This window comes from Physella acuta, unplaced genomic scaffold (assembly GCF_028476545.2).
Source record: "Physella acuta isolate Inbredline_101_S28 unplaced genomic scaffold, ASM2847654v3 ptg000345l, whole genome shotgun sequence".
In the NCBI taxonomy this organism is placed as follows: Eukaryota; Metazoa; Mollusca; class Gastropoda; family Physidae; genus Physella; species Physella acuta.
The window spans coordinates 901,796-920,066 of NW_026731864.1; the positions used below are offsets into that span (position 1 = coordinate 901,796).

General features: G+C 35.6%; 3 protein-coding genes across 3 annotated transcripts; 1 reads left to right on the plus strand and 2 right to left on the minus strand.

The window, feature by feature from the left end:
- Positions 1-210: 210 nt before the first annotated feature.
- Positions 211-2,951, minus strand: LOC131941108 (triple QxxK/R motif-containing protein-like). Its single transcript, XM_059300115.1, has 4 exons — positions 2,834-2,951; positions 2,307-2,413; positions 1,907-1,989; positions 211-1,132 (listed from the first exon to the last, which is right to left on the minus strand). The coding sequence occupies exons 2-4, from the start codon at positions 2,368-2,370 to the stop codon at positions 1,016-1,018; spliced, it is 264 nt and encodes an 87-aa protein (XP_059156098.1). The 5' UTR covers positions 2,371-2,413; positions 2,834-2,951; the 3' UTR covers positions 211-1,015.
- Positions 2,952-5,186: 2,235 nt separating this feature from the next.
- LOC131941101 (uncharacterized) lies at positions 5,187-8,699 on the minus strand. The gene is made up of 4 exons (XM_059300103.1): positions 8,616-8,699; positions 8,247-8,342; positions 7,280-7,465; positions 5,187-6,781 (listed from the first exon to the last, which is right to left on the minus strand). Exons 1-4 carry the CDS (start codon positions 8,659-8,661, stop codon positions 6,540-6,542), a joined length of 570 nt encoding a protein of 189 aa, XP_059156086.1. The 5' UTR covers positions 8,662-8,699; the 3' UTR covers positions 5,187-6,539.
- A 1,831-nt stretch (positions 8,700-10,530) lies between these two features.
- LOC131941078 (uncharacterized) lies at positions 10,531-13,984 on the plus strand. Its single transcript, XM_059300064.1, has 2 exons — positions 10,531-11,593; positions 11,624-13,984. Exons 1-2 carry the CDS (start codon positions 11,399-11,401, stop codon positions 13,067-13,069), a joined length of 1,641 nt encoding a protein of 546 aa, XP_059156047.1. The 5' UTR covers positions 10,531-11,398; the 3' UTR covers positions 13,070-13,984.
- Positions 13,985-18,271: the final 4,287 nt, after the last annotated feature.

The window sequence follows — 18,271 nt, forward strand, 5'->3', positions numbered from 1 at the left end:
ATTAGCCTTGAAATAACTGAATTATACATAATGGAGAAATCTGTTTAAGATCTGGAAAATTCTAAAAGTGAGCAAGTAATGGAAACACATAAGCAATAAGTTAGACTTAATTGCATAAAATTGTATAGATTTCAAAACATTTAAAAGATTAATTGATGCCTTAAAATAATAAATAAAAACAGTTTTCAGTCTACAATTTTGAAATCAATTTGATTGTTTACATTTAGTTTTAAAAAATAAGTCAAAGCTGAGACAGACATTTTAAAAAATTATCCCCCCCCCCCTCCCTCAAATCTATTTAAAAATGCTCTAAAGATGGCAAAACAAGATTCTAACATCAATCTAGCATTTTGTCATACCTGATAATAATAACTTAAATAAGTACTTTAAACAAAGACAAAGCATTATATTATTGTATCAAAGTGGGTTTTGTTAATGCCTTGATTGCTTTTAGGCTTAGAATGATGATTAGAGGTATGCCTAAGGCTAGAGGGAGATTTAGAGAAAAGGCTATTCAATAGGTCCTGCAAGTGATCTTAGATGTATCAGTTCATAGCAGTCGTTGTAAAATGTCAAAATTTTAAAAGAACAAACTTAGCAATAAGTGAGAAAATATCTAGCAACAATCGCTGCAAGAATTATAGATATATAACGAAATAGTTGAAATACTTTGAAATTTAATTTAGGTTTTAAACAACAACTTTGGCACATAAACCCTTAACTGAAAGCTAACATATTGATGTATTTCAATGACTAAGTTTCTTTCACCTATTTTTACCTAAAGTTGCATTATAAACAAATACAGCTCTCATGTTGGGTATTGTTTATAGCAGCTTGCCTGCTACAGTAAAAAGTAAAAGAAAATTACTTATACTGAGCAATTGTAGAATAAACAATTGTTATCCAATTCAATAAGATAATGACTGAAAGGATAAACTACTAACCTAAAACCAAACTAAGTTAAAACTTAAAAAACATTTGTGATGACACAATTTTACTGAGGCTTGAAAAAACATCAAACAGGTGGTGGGTCTGAGAGGTTTTCTAAAGATGCTGCGCCCAGATACCAGAAGAGGAGCATATACCCTGACGAACACACCAAAATAATTGCACCTATCCATAAAACAATGACCTGAGAAATAAAAAAAACAATTTTACAAGCCAAGTTAAATTGCTCTGTCTGTCAAATATGGTCCTAAACTGGTCCTCACAATAAAGCCTAGCCTCCAATGTTGTTGTATCAATGTTGTCTTCATTTTCATAGATTCAACATTCAGAACATAAAAAATATCAGTTACAACATTCTTTAGACTATACAGAGTTATTCCTCTGTGTGAGGTCACACAAGTCAGCTTGCATTATATATTGATTCTAGCAGATATATATATATATATATATATATATATATATATATATATATATATATATATATATATATATATATATATACAGATATATATATATATATACAGATATATATATATATCATACGATGCTATTTAGTTGTTTAATTTTCTACTTTTCGGTAATCCATAATTTGAATGCTGCCACTGAAAATATTTGCTTTAAAACACTAAAACCCTCCTTTCCCCCAACCCCCCCCCCCCCCCGTGAAAGCAGCCTCCTCTTAGTTACCTCCCCTAAGTTTAAAATTGTTTCAAACTAAATTATATGCCCCCAATAGCCATCACTAAACCCGGCTCTACGATTGTAAACATTTAGCGTGAAACACAGCTCACCAGACAATGTGGGGGTGGGGGTGGTTGCGATATGCCTAGAGAGGAAGAGAGGGGGCTGCTAGGAGGTGTGCTTACAGCTTGGTGTTTTCTATGGTCTCCAAGAAGAGAATTATATATATAGATATTCTTATACAATTAATAGTTTATAGACATTTATATGACATTACCTGAGGTGTGTATTCATTAGAATATTCTGATCTAGATTTCATGCTTCTGATTTCTTTCTTTGATTTTTTCCAGTCCTGTTTTCCTGTTGTAATAAATATTTGCATAATGTTGGTATTGAATTAAGTTGGCTTAACTATTTTGTTTGTGAATGCTTTGTCTATGAAGGGAGTTTATTTTTTTTTGCCAGCTTGCTCTGTGGCCTGATGTATGTTATTATAATTATATGAAAATCATTTTGAGATTGTTTTGTGTTTACATTTTGATGATTTTAATGAATGCAACAAGCTCACCAGATGGTTGAGGCTCAGCCAAGGGGAATGCGTTCTGCTAGGGATTCAACAGGATGGTTCTTATTGTCATCCCAAAAATCTAAAATTGATAATTAAAAAAAATAGATACCTATTTGTTTTCTATACTGTTCCAAGGGTTGGCTGCGATTAGCGGATGCATCTTTTTTACCCATTTTACATACAAGATCAGCATCAAGCTTTGTAGTTCTTAATTGCCTGGGTAATAAACTTGATAGTAACAATAATAATAAATAATAAGTTAATAACTAAGCCTAAGGTATTAAATTAGGATTAAAAGTCTCTCCATCTCTCTCTTGATTTGTTTTAAATTTTAAATGACACTACTGACTACTTCACTACTCACTCCAGTCACTTCTGACTACTAAAGTACTACTCTACTTAGATTCACACAGTAGACTTAAGTCTTAGTCGTCTTAAAAGTAGACTAAATCTAGTCAGTAGTACTAGAATCTGGACTAGTACTAACTAACTACTAACTCTACTAAAAAACTAGATCTAGAGTTAGAGTACTGTTACTCTGTTAGAGTGAGAGAATCTACTACTTGACTAAAATCTAGATTCTAGTACTAGTACTATTACTATTTACTAATCATAGTCGTTAATTTGAATACGTGCCTTAGATTTATTTATAAATCTTGTCAGTTGAAAGCAGGACTAAACACTTAACTTCACAACTAATTGAACTATACTTAGAAAATCGTTAGGGGAAAAATGTGCCGTGTTGTCAAACAAAAAGGTGAAAGGTCATTTTTAATGCGATCTTTTAAAAAGTCTGCTGGAATTTTATTCTCGAAAAAATTAACAACGAACAGTAGTGAAGAAAAGGGGGTTGGCCGTAAATGACGTCAGACTCCTAGGGGGGAGGGGGGGGGGATCCGTAATGTTGTGACGGTGTGTGATGAGGGGGAGCGGGGTGGGTTCAGATGGTGTGACGTCACACTTTTACATTATAAAAAAGCAATGTTAGAAAACGAGTTTTAGTCGTTATTTCGCGTTTTCGAAAACGGTTTTAATAAATTGTAATAGAAATTGATGAAAATACTCTATGTTGACAGAGTTCACACAAGATGTTGGAAAAATATCGAGGTTTTAAGAAAAATTCAACAGCAATTTTTTTTTTGGGGGGGGGGGGGGCTGTTGGCTTTATGTGACGTCATTTTAGGGGGGGGGGTCTGGCTTTTTGAGACGTGTGACCGAGGGGGGGGGGGGGGGGGGTAAAAATCCTAAAATAAAGCATGACGTCATTCATGGATGACCCCAAAGACCAAATTATTAACACCTAGATCTAGCTAGCTAGATTCTAGACTCTAGATCTGGATCTAGCTTCTAGATAAATTAAAAGTTAAATATATTTTGGTGCTGGGATACTATTTAAGAATTAAAAAAATAAAATACAGTTACAGTTATTTAAAATAAAGGTTATTGGAAACAGTGGCTTAGCCAGGATCGTCTCTTAATACTTAATAACAGAGATAAACGATAAGAATAAATCACGGTATGCAGGTGATTTAGACCCAATAGATGTCATTGAATTAGTATACCGAGAGGTGTATCCAGCTTTGTGGACATCCACTCCGCATAGAAAGGTATAGGGGATACAAAAATCCAAAATATTTCTATAGATGATCCACACAGAGGCGTAGCGACCTCTCCCGGCGCCCGCGGGGCGAACTTTCATTCTTTCATTTTGCCCCCCCCCCTATATATATATATATATATATATATATATATATATATATATATATATATATATATATATATATATATATATATATATATATATATGTGTGTGTGTGTGTGTGTGTGTGTGTGTGTGCGACAGAAATTTAATAATTGCCATGTATGATTGTCGTTCCCTAAAACTTTACGGGGCGCCAATTAAATTCCCCTTAAAAATCATTTATAATATCAGAAATAAATAAACCTCATCTGAGTTTAGAGGGAAGTTTGTAGCAGGTGCTAATTCGATTAGGGCAGTCTTTTTATATTTATCTTTGGAATAGTCTCTGTTATATAGTACATAGTTGGATTATAAGTTTGTTAGATTGGCATACAACAATAGCAAATTATTGTACACACTGGAATACGATATGGGGTATTTCGTTGACTGGTTGATTGTGTAATGAAACAGGCTAGAGGAAACAAACTGGAATCCAACGGACACAACACCTCGAAGTCTTGGATTTATCAGATGTGCACTGCCTTCTCGCACACAGTCAACAACAAGTAGAATTAACTGTACTGGTTTAATAAGTTGTAATATCCGGTTGAATGATAGTGGCACCTCCGGTGACGTTCTTATTCGAATCAGCAGCGATAAAATGCGTATTAACGTTCTAAGTCAATGTGGAATTCAGGATATATAGCTAAATATGTGTTATCCATTACTCATCACTGTATGGGTCGGAGCTAGGTCAAATACAGTGGACAATGAAAAGGTGGTGGTTTGGACACAATATGAGAAAGACAAAACAGTCCACGGGGAAAGAGGAAGAGAAAAAGAAAAAAGCGCCCCCCCCCCCCCCCCCCACCATCTAGGAAAGCTGGAAAGCGTTTTTTTTTCGGGTCACTGTATCTTACGGGTATGTTTTACAGTTATATATTCAAGGTAGAAAACAGTTACAACCGTATGCAAAGGCTCTTCTTAACTTTGACTGTTTATAATTAAAAAATGCAGTTTAAAATTAGCTTTTAATTTTTTTTCTATCCCTTTTTGCGCCCCCCCCCCCCTAGTGTCGGCGCCCGGGGAGACCGCCCTTCCGTATACTTAATTGTGTTGGAGGGGATCCCTTCCAACACTAAAATTAAGAACGAAGAAGGAGAACCACTTAAATAAAACAAAACAATCACACAAATTACATTTGTAACAATTCTCACATGCCCATTTATGTAACAAAGGCAGTTACATGTTATAAACATAAGAAAAAAAGTGGACAACTTCACACGAGATCATTGCTATGGTAGTAGATTAATTTTTATTCAGTAAAAAAAAAACAACAATACAAAAATTGCACTGATGCAACCAAATGATGCAATAATGAAAAATACAAGTCTTTAGTTTATTTTTTGCATCGTTTAACAAACTTGTTAGTTCGCAACTTAGAGGGTACTAGTGATGTCTGGTTTGAGAACCATTGAGATGGGGGTATGTATGTGATGAGGATTCCTCGCAGTCTTGTCTCGGCTGTATTCTTTCTTCAACAGATGATGTAGACCTTTTAGATAAGGCGATTTTTAGGCTTAGTCGTTTTATCTTTGAAATGAGGCTGTTCGTACACATGATCAAGATGTCTTTGAAATGAGGCGATTCATTGACATGGTCAAGATGTCTTTAAAATGAGGCGATTCATTGACATGGTCAAGATGTCTTTAAAATGAGGCGATTCATTGACATGGTTAAGATGTCTTTAATATGTAGCGATTCATTGACATGGTTAAGATGTCTTTAAAATGAGGAGATTTATTGACATGGTCAAGATGTCTTTGAAATGAGGCGATTCATTGACATGTTCAAGATGTCTTTAAAATGAGGCGATTCATTGACATGGTCAAGATGTCTTTGAATGAGGCGATTCATTGACATGGTCAAGATGTCTTTGAATGAGGCAAGTCGTAGGCTTATTGAGGTAGAGTTTAAAAACGTCAGAGTTATAGTGTAAGCATTGGCCGATGTTCAAAGACAGTGTAGGCACTGGCCTATGTTCAGAGTTATAGTGTAGGCACTGGCCTATGTTCAGAGTTATAGTGTAGGCATTGGCCGATGTTCAGAACTATAATGTAGGCATTGGCCGATGTTCAGAATTATAGTGTAGGCATTGGCCCATGTTCAGAGTTATAGTTTAGGCACTCTTACAGTGTAGGCTCTGTAGTTAGATGTACCAGATCAACAAAAATGATGTCGTTAGATATACTTAACAACACTGGTAGAAGTGTTTAGTATCAACTCACGATTGAGGGTGCACTCTCCTGAGTTGTTTTATATTGCAGCTGTATCGCAATGACAATGGCCCAGTAGGACCTAAATACGAGACTGATGTAGGACCTAGAGGTAGGAACGAGGTAGCTCACGGTGTGACTTAAATGTTCCCGGGACCGATTATCACTGACAGAGAACATTGTCTTCTCAGGTGTGTCTAGAACGTTGTTCAGATCAAGTCAGTCCATTTTGTGAAAATTGCTGAAGCTCAGATTAGCCAAATCGGTCCTATTCATTTCAGCCAACCACATTGTTACTTATATTTAGCAACTTCGCGTGCTATTTAAAAATCTCAATATACTCAGTACATGGTTATTTATAGCAACGTGGCCTCATTTCTTCTCATCAAACATTGGTCACTTTTCCCTTCCCGCACGAGCAGTGTTGACACTTTTCTTCCTGCTCTGCCTGAAGAGCTCTCAGTGAACTCAACAGCTGCTGGTTCTCTGCTGTGATACGGTCCAGCTCCTGACTCCTGTGTTTCTCGGCTTCCTGCATGCTGGAGAGTTGCTGGGATAGTTGACCGACGTCCATCTTTAGCGCCTCGATCTGGCCACGTAGTGCTGCCTCTTTTTGAACCATGTGACCTACATTTGGGAGAAATTTAGTTTAAAATTAAAATTTTAGTTTTATTTTAATTTACAATACATTCGTATAAAAATGTTTTTAAAAAAGATATAATTATTATAACTTTTAGACTAGCTTCCAACTTAATAAGTCCGAGTTTTAGTGCAAACATAAAAGATTTTTCATTTCGTGAGTAAGACTTGCCCAAACCCATAATTCAACTAAACACATATGCACAAACGATAATAATTCAATAATGTTTTCTCTTCAATTGGCTTGCTTATGTGAAAAATTTTGAAGAAATTAATATACACGAGCAACGTGTCGCCCCCCCCCCCCTCCCCCTATGTTCCCATCTGAGCGCCCTTTATCAGAAGTCTACCTTTGTAAAATTAACACACACGAGTTACGTCCCTGTTCCTAGATAACCGCCCTTTATTAGAAGTTTTCATTTGCAAAATTAACACACAAGAGTAACGTCCCTGTTCCTAGATTATCGCCCTTTACCATAAGTTTACCTTTCTGCATGTCAAACTCTGCTGCCATTTCTTTCCTCTGGTCGTCCATCATTGTGGCCAGTTCGGACTTGAGTGACGAGATGGTGCCCAGCAGTCTGTCTATAGAGTTCTGTGTCTGGTCAGCGATGCCAGACTTGACCAGCCTGCTGTGGCTGGCACCGGTGGGCGTTGACCCGGACATTGGCCCTGGAACACGATAGAAGACAACAGTGTTACAGCTCACTGTATAGGGTGGGTTAAGTTCAAAAGATATACACGACTGACGTTGTAACTCAATGCTGGCACAACGTAGAACTACACTAAGTACAGTGTTTTGAAGCTCAGATCGTTAGGGGCATCCACAGACTAAGGCATCATGACTAGATGCTTTTTGTTGACCGTTAAGTTTTATGTGGATTTGTAAGTTTGATGCGAAACTAAGCCTCCTTTTTGGGAACATATAAGTTTTCTGCAAGTCGAAGTCCACTTTTTGCGAACATTGAAATTGTATGTCCAAGTTTTCTTTTTGTGGACATGTATGTTTTATTTAAGACCAAGTTTTCATGTTGTGGTTATATAATATAAGTTTAATATAAATTCAAGTCTTCATCTTTTTTTTTTGGACATGTTAGTGTTATGTAAGTCCAAGATTTCTTATTGAAGACATGTAACTTTTATGCAAGTTTAAGTTTTCTTATTGTAGACATGTAAGTTTTATGTAAGTTTAAGTTTTCTTACTGTAGACATGTAAGTTTTATGTAAGTCCAAGTTTTCTTATTGTAGACATGTAAGTTTTATGTAAGTTTAAGTCTAATTTTTTTTTAAGTCTAATTTTTGTGGACATGTAAGATTTATGTAAATCCAAGTCTAATTTTGTGGACATGTAAGATTTATGTAAATCCAAGTCTAATTTTGTGGACATGTAAGATTTATGTAAATCCAAGTCTAATTTTTGTGGACATGTAAGTTTAATGCATGAAAAGTGTACCTGTCGTTGTCCTGCTGGAGGCGTGGCAGAGAAAAATGTGTTCCTCTAGTTGTCGTCTGCTCAGCTTCACAGCGCAGGTAGAGAAAGGGCAGACGACTGAAATCATAGGATTTCTCATTAGTTCCATTAGAGTACGAATATACGTATGTAAATTACATCACAATAGCAATTAGAAGATCATTGTTCGTATATATTTATATGTATGTATATATATATATATATATATATATATATATATATATATATATATATATATATATATATATATATATATATATATATATATATATATATATATATATATATATATATCACAAAACACAATAATACTCAAATGATTTTGCAAACATTAGTCTCTGTCACTATTACCTGTTATGTGCTCAAGTGTGTTGTCATTCGATGTTAAACTTTCCATTGATTTAACAGGATAGACAACTCAAGATAAACAAGGGAAAAGTTCTGTATATATGAGTAATATCCTCTGACATTAATGGTAGCTCGAACCTTATGCTTCCACAACCTACAATTATATTTAAAAATGCATTGTTAAAATATGTGTTAAATTTTAAGAATAAAGTCATAGATGTCAAATAAATAATTGAATACAAAAAGATCTAATGTAGAGTTATTTTAGGGCTGTGGTTAAGGGGTAAGTCATCATGGGATAGCGACTGTGATTGTGAAGGTAATGTTTGTGACATATAAGGAAGTAAAACATAAACGAATAAAAAATTAAAAGAATAAATTTACGGCGCCTGAAATAAACTTCACTATGAACATTACCGCTAATGACAAAGTCACGCGACTAGAAGTGGTCCTAGACTGATTACAAACGTTGCAGATTAATGGGGAGAAACTAATTAATCGTAGAATTAGCGAGACTGTCGGGTAAAATCAGGTCGGGGGAGCGGGAGGTAAGGTATTTTTATCAGCGATACCCTCCCCATTCCCCCCACCCCAACCACACATGTTCTCCATCGTACATGTGATTTTTCTTTTCTTTTTTTTGTTTTTTGTTTTGTTTTTTTGAAATCGTATCCATTGTTTCTTTATGCGTAAAGGGGTATAGGGGTTCGGATCCTTAGGGGGACTGGACAACATGAGGGAGGGGGGGGGGTTGCCTGTGGTCAGTGGGGTTTAAACTGAAGTAGCTCGTGTCTGCCCTGGCGTAATGCTGAGACGTAATGGTCATTGCTACTGTCGGATTAAGTTGTATCAATCCCCAATTTATTTTAACAGAAAATGTTTCTCTTTGATCGCACCTACATCGTATTTGTATTGATATTCTCTATAACAGCAAAGTTATAGGGCTGGTAAGTAGGTCACCAACCAGTTCTACGACTCATGCAGGTTTTATTAAGCCGTAGAACTGGTTGGTGACCTACTTACCAGCCCTATTGGAAGCTATATCTAGATTTACTATTGACGTGCTAAAAAAAGAACTTGGGGAAATCAATTTACGTATCCCGTTACATAAATAGATATTTGTGTAGCTGTCTCAAGGGAGACAACAGACCGTATTAGTCTCGTGAGAAGAAAGCCAAATGTGGTGAAACAAGAAAAAAATGGTGTAAGGGGGGTAACTCTATACAAACAGGTTGTCCCCCTTCAAAAGACGAGCTCCGATAACAAACGGTCCAGGGAGGTGGCGGTATCGATGATGAGTCAGACCACGTCTTGATATCGATCCATTGTTTCAAGGTTCAACACCCGGTGGGGGAGGGGGAGAAATTAGGGGGGGGGATATGCGGTGACATTGTGTGAAGGGAGGGAGGGGGTGGGTGGGGTGGGTGGGTGAGGGTACAACACATGGTACACAGATGTCCGCATAAAACATTTCCAGTCATAAAAAGTGTATACGTGATATATATATATAAATATATATATATATATATATATATATGTCACAGACTGTATAATTATGTATCCTTATTATATTGTGTTTTGCATGAATGAAGAGTACCTGGCTAGCGGAAGGACTGTCTGAGCGATCGTCATGTGTTGTTTCATGCTTTTGGGTGAGATCGCTCATGTACGTAAGGGGAGAGAAAGTGGTGAATAAAAGGGAGAGCAAAAAGGTGAACGGGTGTTGTGTGCTAGAACTTGAACCTGAGGACTGTGGCTGTGAATGTAGGATGTTACTACGACACTTTGTTTCTTGACTGTGATTGTACTTATACCAGTTGTGACCATGGATTTACTATGGGTCTATTAATTCTCTGTACAAAGTGTAAATAAAGTTATTGTTTCACAACTACTGTTGCTCGTATGAGTATATTGAAGAACCCACAATAACAACAAAGAATTCATGTTGTTACATATGGTGTCAGAAGTGAGCGTCTACTGTTACATATGATGTCAAAAGTGGTTGAAGAAGTGGTGCTACTGTTACTGATTCTACTGTTACATTGTCAGAAGCAATTGAAGAAGTGATGTTGTTACATTGGTAAATTATATTGAAGTCTGAAATCGTCAACGAAGTTACAGTGTTACTACAAGTGATCAAGAATTGTCACATTATCATTGTAAGCAGTTTTCAACGTTTTTGAAGTGGTCTTCCACTGTTTACCAAGTACGTCAAGTTCTTGAAAGTCATCTATCTACACTCAAGTCAGAAGGGTTGCTGTAGTCAAGTCAGACGTCTTGTTCAAGTCAAGTCATCAACGTGATAATTTTTATCACCTTATTTCGATATTGTCTCACCAATGTCGAGTAAATATCGTCTGTGTGTTTTTTCTGTTTGGATTTAGCCGATCAAGTCTTAGTGTTTCTTTTCTACTGTTTGGATTTAGCTGTTCAAGTTTTTTCTATATGGATTAGCTGTTCAAGTTTTTCTACTGTTTGGATTTAGCAGATCAAGTTTATTTTTGTAACTGTTCCTAAACTGTTCCTAAAGATGTCTTATCTAAAACTGGACAAATTTCTACTCTGTAACAGGCTACTAGAACTATTTTGAATTTTTTCAACTTTTTGGAATCAACAAAGTGAACTATTTTTGTACTATATATGTACTATGAACTTTTCTTGGATTACTAGATGTCTCTAATCAACTGAACAAAGCCAGAATACAAGAAAGGGTATTGTAAATTAATTAACATTTATCTATTGTCAACTAATGAATTTATATTTTATGTCATAGAAAATATATCAAAATGTTATGTTTTGAAGAATATCTAGCACTAGCGAGGGCGCAAGGCATTAAGAAGATGAAGAAGCAGATAGCCTGGGCAAACACTCGATTTGACCGAGACATAGAAAAAGCATTAGAAGCATGGGACGAAGAAAATGAACAACCCAGACTAGCTCATGGAAAAGTAATAAGAGAATTAGATGGTGAGACAGAAATAGTGCGTAATAGATCAAGAGCTATTACAGAGGTGCAAAAAGAAGAAGAAATGTCAGATGGAGATAAAGTAGAGGAGACTGTACAACCAAAAGGAAAGAGAAAAAAAAGAAACAGAAAACAGAGAGCAGATAAAAGGGCTGAAACTTTGGAAAAACAAGTTGGCCTACATGAACTAGAATATAAACAAGAACTATTAGAAATGAAAGCTATAACAGACACAAATGAACCAAAATTAGAAAGTGAACAGACAGAATTTAAAGCAGAACTTGAAGAAGTAAATATTGGCAACCTTTGGAATGAAGAACAGAGTAACATAGTCCAGGAAGAATTGAAACCCAAGGATAAAACAGAGGTTGAACTTAATAATGATTTAAAGGTGACAGATACATTAGTATGTCTTAAGATTGACTCTTTTTTGAATGATACGCAGGTACACGAGAATATTATTGAAAGTTGTATCGTAAGTCCATCAGAGAATGGCAGTCAACAAGAAACAAGTCCATCAGAGAATGGCAGTCAACAAGAAACAAGTTCATCAGAGAATGGTAGTCAAAATGATTTAATAAGCCCATCAGTCAATGGCAGTGATGATTTAATAAGTCCATCGGAGAATGGCAGGAATCATGATAAACTAATGATGATTAATGAATCAGTGAACTTAATAAGCCACAATAAAGAGAACGTACCTATTGAGGAGTTACTTAGAAATCTGGAGTCAAACTTTAAAGAAGATATCCTAGAACTCAAGAATAAATTTAACAAAGAAATGGAGAAATTAACACAGAAATTTATGTGTGAATTAGAATCAATAAAGAAGCACAAGGAAGTTAAGAAAGATGAAACAGTAACTAGAAACTACAATGTCATTAATGCACAGAATGAAAGTAAAAGAAATTTAGCAAATTATGAATACAGTCAACATGTTAATAAGAATGTCATTAATGTCATTAATGCACAGAATGAAAGAAAAAGAAATTTAGCAAACTATGAATACAGTCACCATGTTTATAAGAAGCCAAAATCTAGATGTTTTTACTGCGGAAAAACAGGTCATTACCAAAATCAATGTTGGCATAGGTTGGCAAATCAGAGAAGAAACAATTATGTACACAGAAAGTCATGTGAGAAATACAGTAATTTAAGAAATGTATCAACTTCAAATCAGAATAACAAAAGTGTGAATAGGTATACTAATGGAAGTTACCGACGCAACACATATTATGAGAGGCCAAAGCAATGCCATAATATTTATATTGAGTTGGTTGATGAACCAAACCAACATACACAAAGCAAGATAACCACTGACGTTGTTCAGAAACCAGAGGAGAATATTAAAACAAATGAAGTAACACAAGTTACACGAAATCTAGGAAATGATTATGGTAGCACAGCTAAAAGCTACAATTTGAGGGAGAGATGGCATACAGGTCATCGTCAACTGCACGAGAACGATTACTCATGCTATAGAGGGTGCTAAGATTAAATTATCAATTTACAGTTTATTAATATTATACAGTCTGTAACTGTAATATATAAATATCAAACAATTTGTATCAGTAATATAAATTGTGTACTATTTCAAAAGATTGTAAACTGTATTATGTTAAACCTATTCTATACTATTAATTAACAGTGAATAAAGTAAATCAAGTAAAAGTTAGAGACTATTATTCCGCATAACAATAAGACGGAAGTCTCAATGATGAATTGTGTGTTAGCCATACCTGTGAAAGGCAATGTTGTTGTGTTGTGACCTAGATTTGTCTGAAATGGGTCAACTAGGGGAGACAACAAAGTATATTAATCATGCGTCGTAATAACATGCCTTGATGCTAAGGAAGTTTTTTACTACATAGGATATAATTATTTAATTCATGAGTTGAATTAAGTCTTTGATAATTTCAACTATGTATTATAGTTTGGTAATTCACTAAACTCATTTGTCTTGTTTATACAATTACTTGGTAATTGAAATGTTTTTCTTTCTCATATTTGAATACATTACACATAATGCTTGTGCATTAGTCTACAAAGAATGTATTTTTCCATGTTTTTTGAGATGTATAAAAATTTTGTTGTCTGGCACATGATCCTGCCCTACCAATATTGTATTTATAAATTTTGTTACACAAAATTTTAATTGAAGGGGGGACGTGTCACAGACTGTATAATTATGTATCCTTATTATATTGTGTTTTGCATGAATGAAGAGTACCTGGCTAGCGGAAGGACTGTCTGAGCGATCGTCATGTGTTGTTTCATGCTTTTGGGTGAGATCGCTCATGTACGTAAGGGGAGAGAAAGTGGTGAATAAAAGGGAGAGCAAAAAGGTGAACGGGTGTTGTGTGCTAGAACTTGAACCTGAGGACTGTGGCTGTGAATGTAGGATGTTACTACGACACTTTGTTTCTTGACTGTGATTGTACTTATACCAGTTGTGACCATGGATTTACTATGGGTCTATTAATTCTCTGTACAAAGTGTAAATAAAGTTATTGTTTCACAACTACTGTTGCTCGTATGAGTATATTGAAGAACCCACAATAACAACAAAGAATTCATGTTGTTACATATGGTGTCAGAAGTGAGCGTCTACTGTTACATATGATGTCAAAAGTGGTTGAAGAAGTGGTGCTACTGTTACTGATTCTACTGTTACATTGTCAGAAGCAATTGAAGAAGTGATGTTGTTACATTGGTAAATTATATTGAAGTCTGAAATCGTCAACGAAGTTACAGTGTTACTACAAGTGATCAAGAATTGTCACATTATCATTGTAAGCAGTTTTCAACGTTTTTGAAGTGGTCTTCCACTGTTTACCAAGTACGTCAAGTTCTTGAAAGTCATCTATCTACACTCAAGTCAGAAGGGTTGCTGTAGTCAAGTCAGACGTCTTGTTCAAGTCAAGTCATCAACGTGATAATTTTTATCACCTTATTTCGATATTGTCTCACCAATGTCGAGTAAATATCGTCTGTGTGTTTTTTCTGTTTGGATTTAGCCGATCAAGTCTTAGTGTTTCTTTTCTACTGTTTGGATTTAGCTGTTCAAGTTTTTTCTATATGGATTAGCTGTTCAAGTTTTTCTACTGTTTGGATTTAGCAGATCAAGTTTATTTTTGTAACTGTTCCTAAACTGTTCCTAAAGATGTCTTATCTAAAACTGGACAAATTTCTACTCTGTAACAGGCTACTAGAACTATTTTGAATTTTTTCAACTTTTTGGAATCAACAAAGTGAACTATTTTTGTACTATATATGTACTATGAACTTTTCTTGGATTACTAGATGTCTCTAATCAACTGAACAAAGCCAGAATACAAGAAAGGGTATTGTAAATTAATTAACATTTATCTATTGTCAACTAATGAATTTATATTTTATGTCATAGAAAATATATCAAAATGTTATGTTTTGAAGAATATCTAGCACTAGCGAGGGCGCAAGGCATTAAGAAGATGAAGAAGCAGATAGCCTGGGCAAACACTCGATTTGACCGAGACATAGAAAAAGCATTAGAAGCATGGGACGAAGAAAATGAACAACCCAGACTAGCTCATGGAAAAGTAATAAGAGAATTAGATGGTGAGACAGAAATAGTGCGTAATAGATCAAGAGCTATTACAGAGGTGCAAAAAGAAGAAGAAATGTCAGATGGAGATAAAGTAGAGGAGACTGTACAACCAAAAGGAAAGAGAAAAAAAAGAAACAGAAAACAGAGAGCAGATAAAAGGGCTGAAACTTTGGAAAAACAAGTTGGCCTACATGAACTAGAATATAAACAAGAACTATTAGAAATGAAAGCTATAACAGACACAAATGAACTCTGATGAACTTGTTTCTTGTTGACTGCCATTCTCTGATGGACTTGTTTCTTGTTGACTGCCATTCTCTGATGGACTTACGATACAACTTTCAATAATATTCTCGTGTACCTGCGTATCATTCAAAAAAGAGTCAATCTTAAGACATACTAATGTATCTGTCACCTTTAAATCATTATTAAGTTCAACCTCTGTTTTATCCTTGGGTTTCAATTCTTCCTGGACTATGTTACTCTGTTCTTCATTCCAAAGGTTGCCAATATTTACTTCTTCAAGTTCTGCTTTAAATTCTGTCTGTTCACTTTCTAATTTTGGTTCATTTGTGTCTGTTATAGCTTTCATTTCTAATAGTTCTTGTTTATATTCTAGTTCATGTAGGCCAACTTGTTTTTCCAAAGTTTCAGCCCTTTTATCTGCTCTCTGTTTTCTGTTTCTTTTTTTTCTCTTTCCTTTTGGTTGTACAGTCTCCTCTACTTTATCTCCATCTGACATTTCTTCTTCTTTTTGCACCTCTGTAATAGCTCTTGATCTATTACGCACTATTTCTGTCTCACCATCTAATTCTCTTATTACTTTTCCATGAGCTAGTCTGGGTTGTTCATTTTCTTCGTCCCATGCTTCTAATGCTTTTTCTATGTCTCGGTCAAATCGAGTGTTTGCCCAGGCTATCTGCTTCTTCATCTTCTTAATGCCTTGCGCCCTCGCTAGTGCTAGATATTCTTCAAAACATAACATTTTGATATATTTTCTATGACATAAAATATAAATTCATTAGTTGACAATAGATAAATGTTAATTAATTTACAATACCCTTTCTTGTATTCTGGCTTTGTTCAGTTGATTAGAGACATCTAGTAATCCAAGAAAAGTTCATAGTACATATATAGTACAAAAATAGTTCACTTTGTTGATTCCAAAAAGTTGAAAAAATTCAAAATAGTTCTAGTAGCCTGTTACAGAGTAGAAATTTGTCCAGTTTTAGATAAGACATCTTTAGGAACAGTTTAGGAACAGTTACAAAAATAAACTTGATCTGCTAAATCCAAACAGTAGAAAAACTTGAACAGCTAATCCATATAGAAAAAACTTGAACAGCTAAATCCAAACAGTAGAAAAGAAACACTAAGACTTGATCGGCTAAATCCAAACAGAAAAAACACACAGACGATATTTACTCGACATTGGTGAGACAATATCGAAATAAGGTGATAAAAATTATCACGTTGATGACTTGACTTGAACAAGACGTCTGACTTGACTACAGCAACCCTTCTGACTTGAGTGTAGATAGATGACTTTCAAGAACTTGACGTACTTGGTAAACAGTGGAAGACCACTTCAAAAACGTTGAAAACTGCTTACAATGATAATGTGACAATTCTTGATCACTTGTAGTAACACTGTAACTTCGTTGACGATTTCAGACTTCAATATAATTTACCAATGTAACAACATCACTTCTTCAATTGCTTCTGACAATGTAACAGTAGAATCAGTAACAGTAGCACCACTTCTTCAACCACTTTTGACATCATATGTAACAGTAGACGCTCACTTCTGACACCATATGTAACAACATGAATTCTTTGTTGTTATTGTGGGTTCTTCAATATACTCATACGAGCAACAGTAGTTGTGAAACAATAACTTTATTTACACTTTGTACAGAGAATTAATAGACCCATAGTAAATCCATGGTCACAACTGGTATAAGTACAATCACAGTCAAGAAACAAAGTGTCGTAGTAACATCCTACATTCACAGCCACAGTCCTCAGGTTCAAGTTCTAGCACACAACACCCGTTCACCTTTTTGCTCTCCCTTTTATTCACCACTTTCTCTCCCCTTACGTACATGAGCGATCTCACCCAAAAGCATGAAACAACACATGACGATCGCTCAGACAGTCCTTCCGCTAGCCAGGTACTCTTCATTCATGCAAAACACAATATAATAAGGATACATAATTATACAGTCTGTGACATATATATATATATATATATATATATTTATATATATATATCACGTATACACTTTTTATGACTGGAAATGTTTTATGCGGACATCTGTGTACCATGTGTTGTACCCTCACCCACCCACCCCACCCACCCCCTCCCTCCCTTCACACAATGTCACCGCATATCCCCCCCCCTAATTTCTCCCCCTCCCCCACCGGGTGTTGAACCTTGAAACAATGGATCGATATCAAGACGTGGTCTGACTCATCATCGATACCGCCACCTCCCTGGACCGTTTGTTATCGGAGCTCGTCTTTTGAAGGGGGACAACCTGTTTGTATAGAGTTACCCCCCTTACACCATTTTTTTCTTGTTTCACCACATTTGGCTTTCTTCTCACGAGACTAATACGGTCTGTTGTCTCCCTTGAGACAGCTACACAAATATCTATTTATGTAACGGGATACGTAAATTGATTTCCCCAAGTTCTTTTTTTAGCACGTCAATAGTAAATCTAGATATAGCTTCCAATAGGGCTGGTAAGTAGGTCACCAACCAGTTCTACGGCTTAATAAAACCTGCATGAGTCGTAGAACTGGTTGGTGACCTACTTACCAGCCCTATAACTTTGCTGTTATAGAGAATATCAATACAAATACGATGTAGGTGCGATCAAAGAGAAACATTTTCTGTTAAAATAAATTGGGGATTGATACAACTTAATCCGACAGTAGCAATGACCATTACGTCTCAGCATTACGCCAGGGCAGACACGAGCTACTTCAGTTTAAACCCCACTGACCACAGGCAACCCCCCCCCCCTCCCTCATGTTGTCCAGTCCCCCTAAGGATCCGAACCCCTATACCCCTTTACGCATAAAGAAACAATGGATACG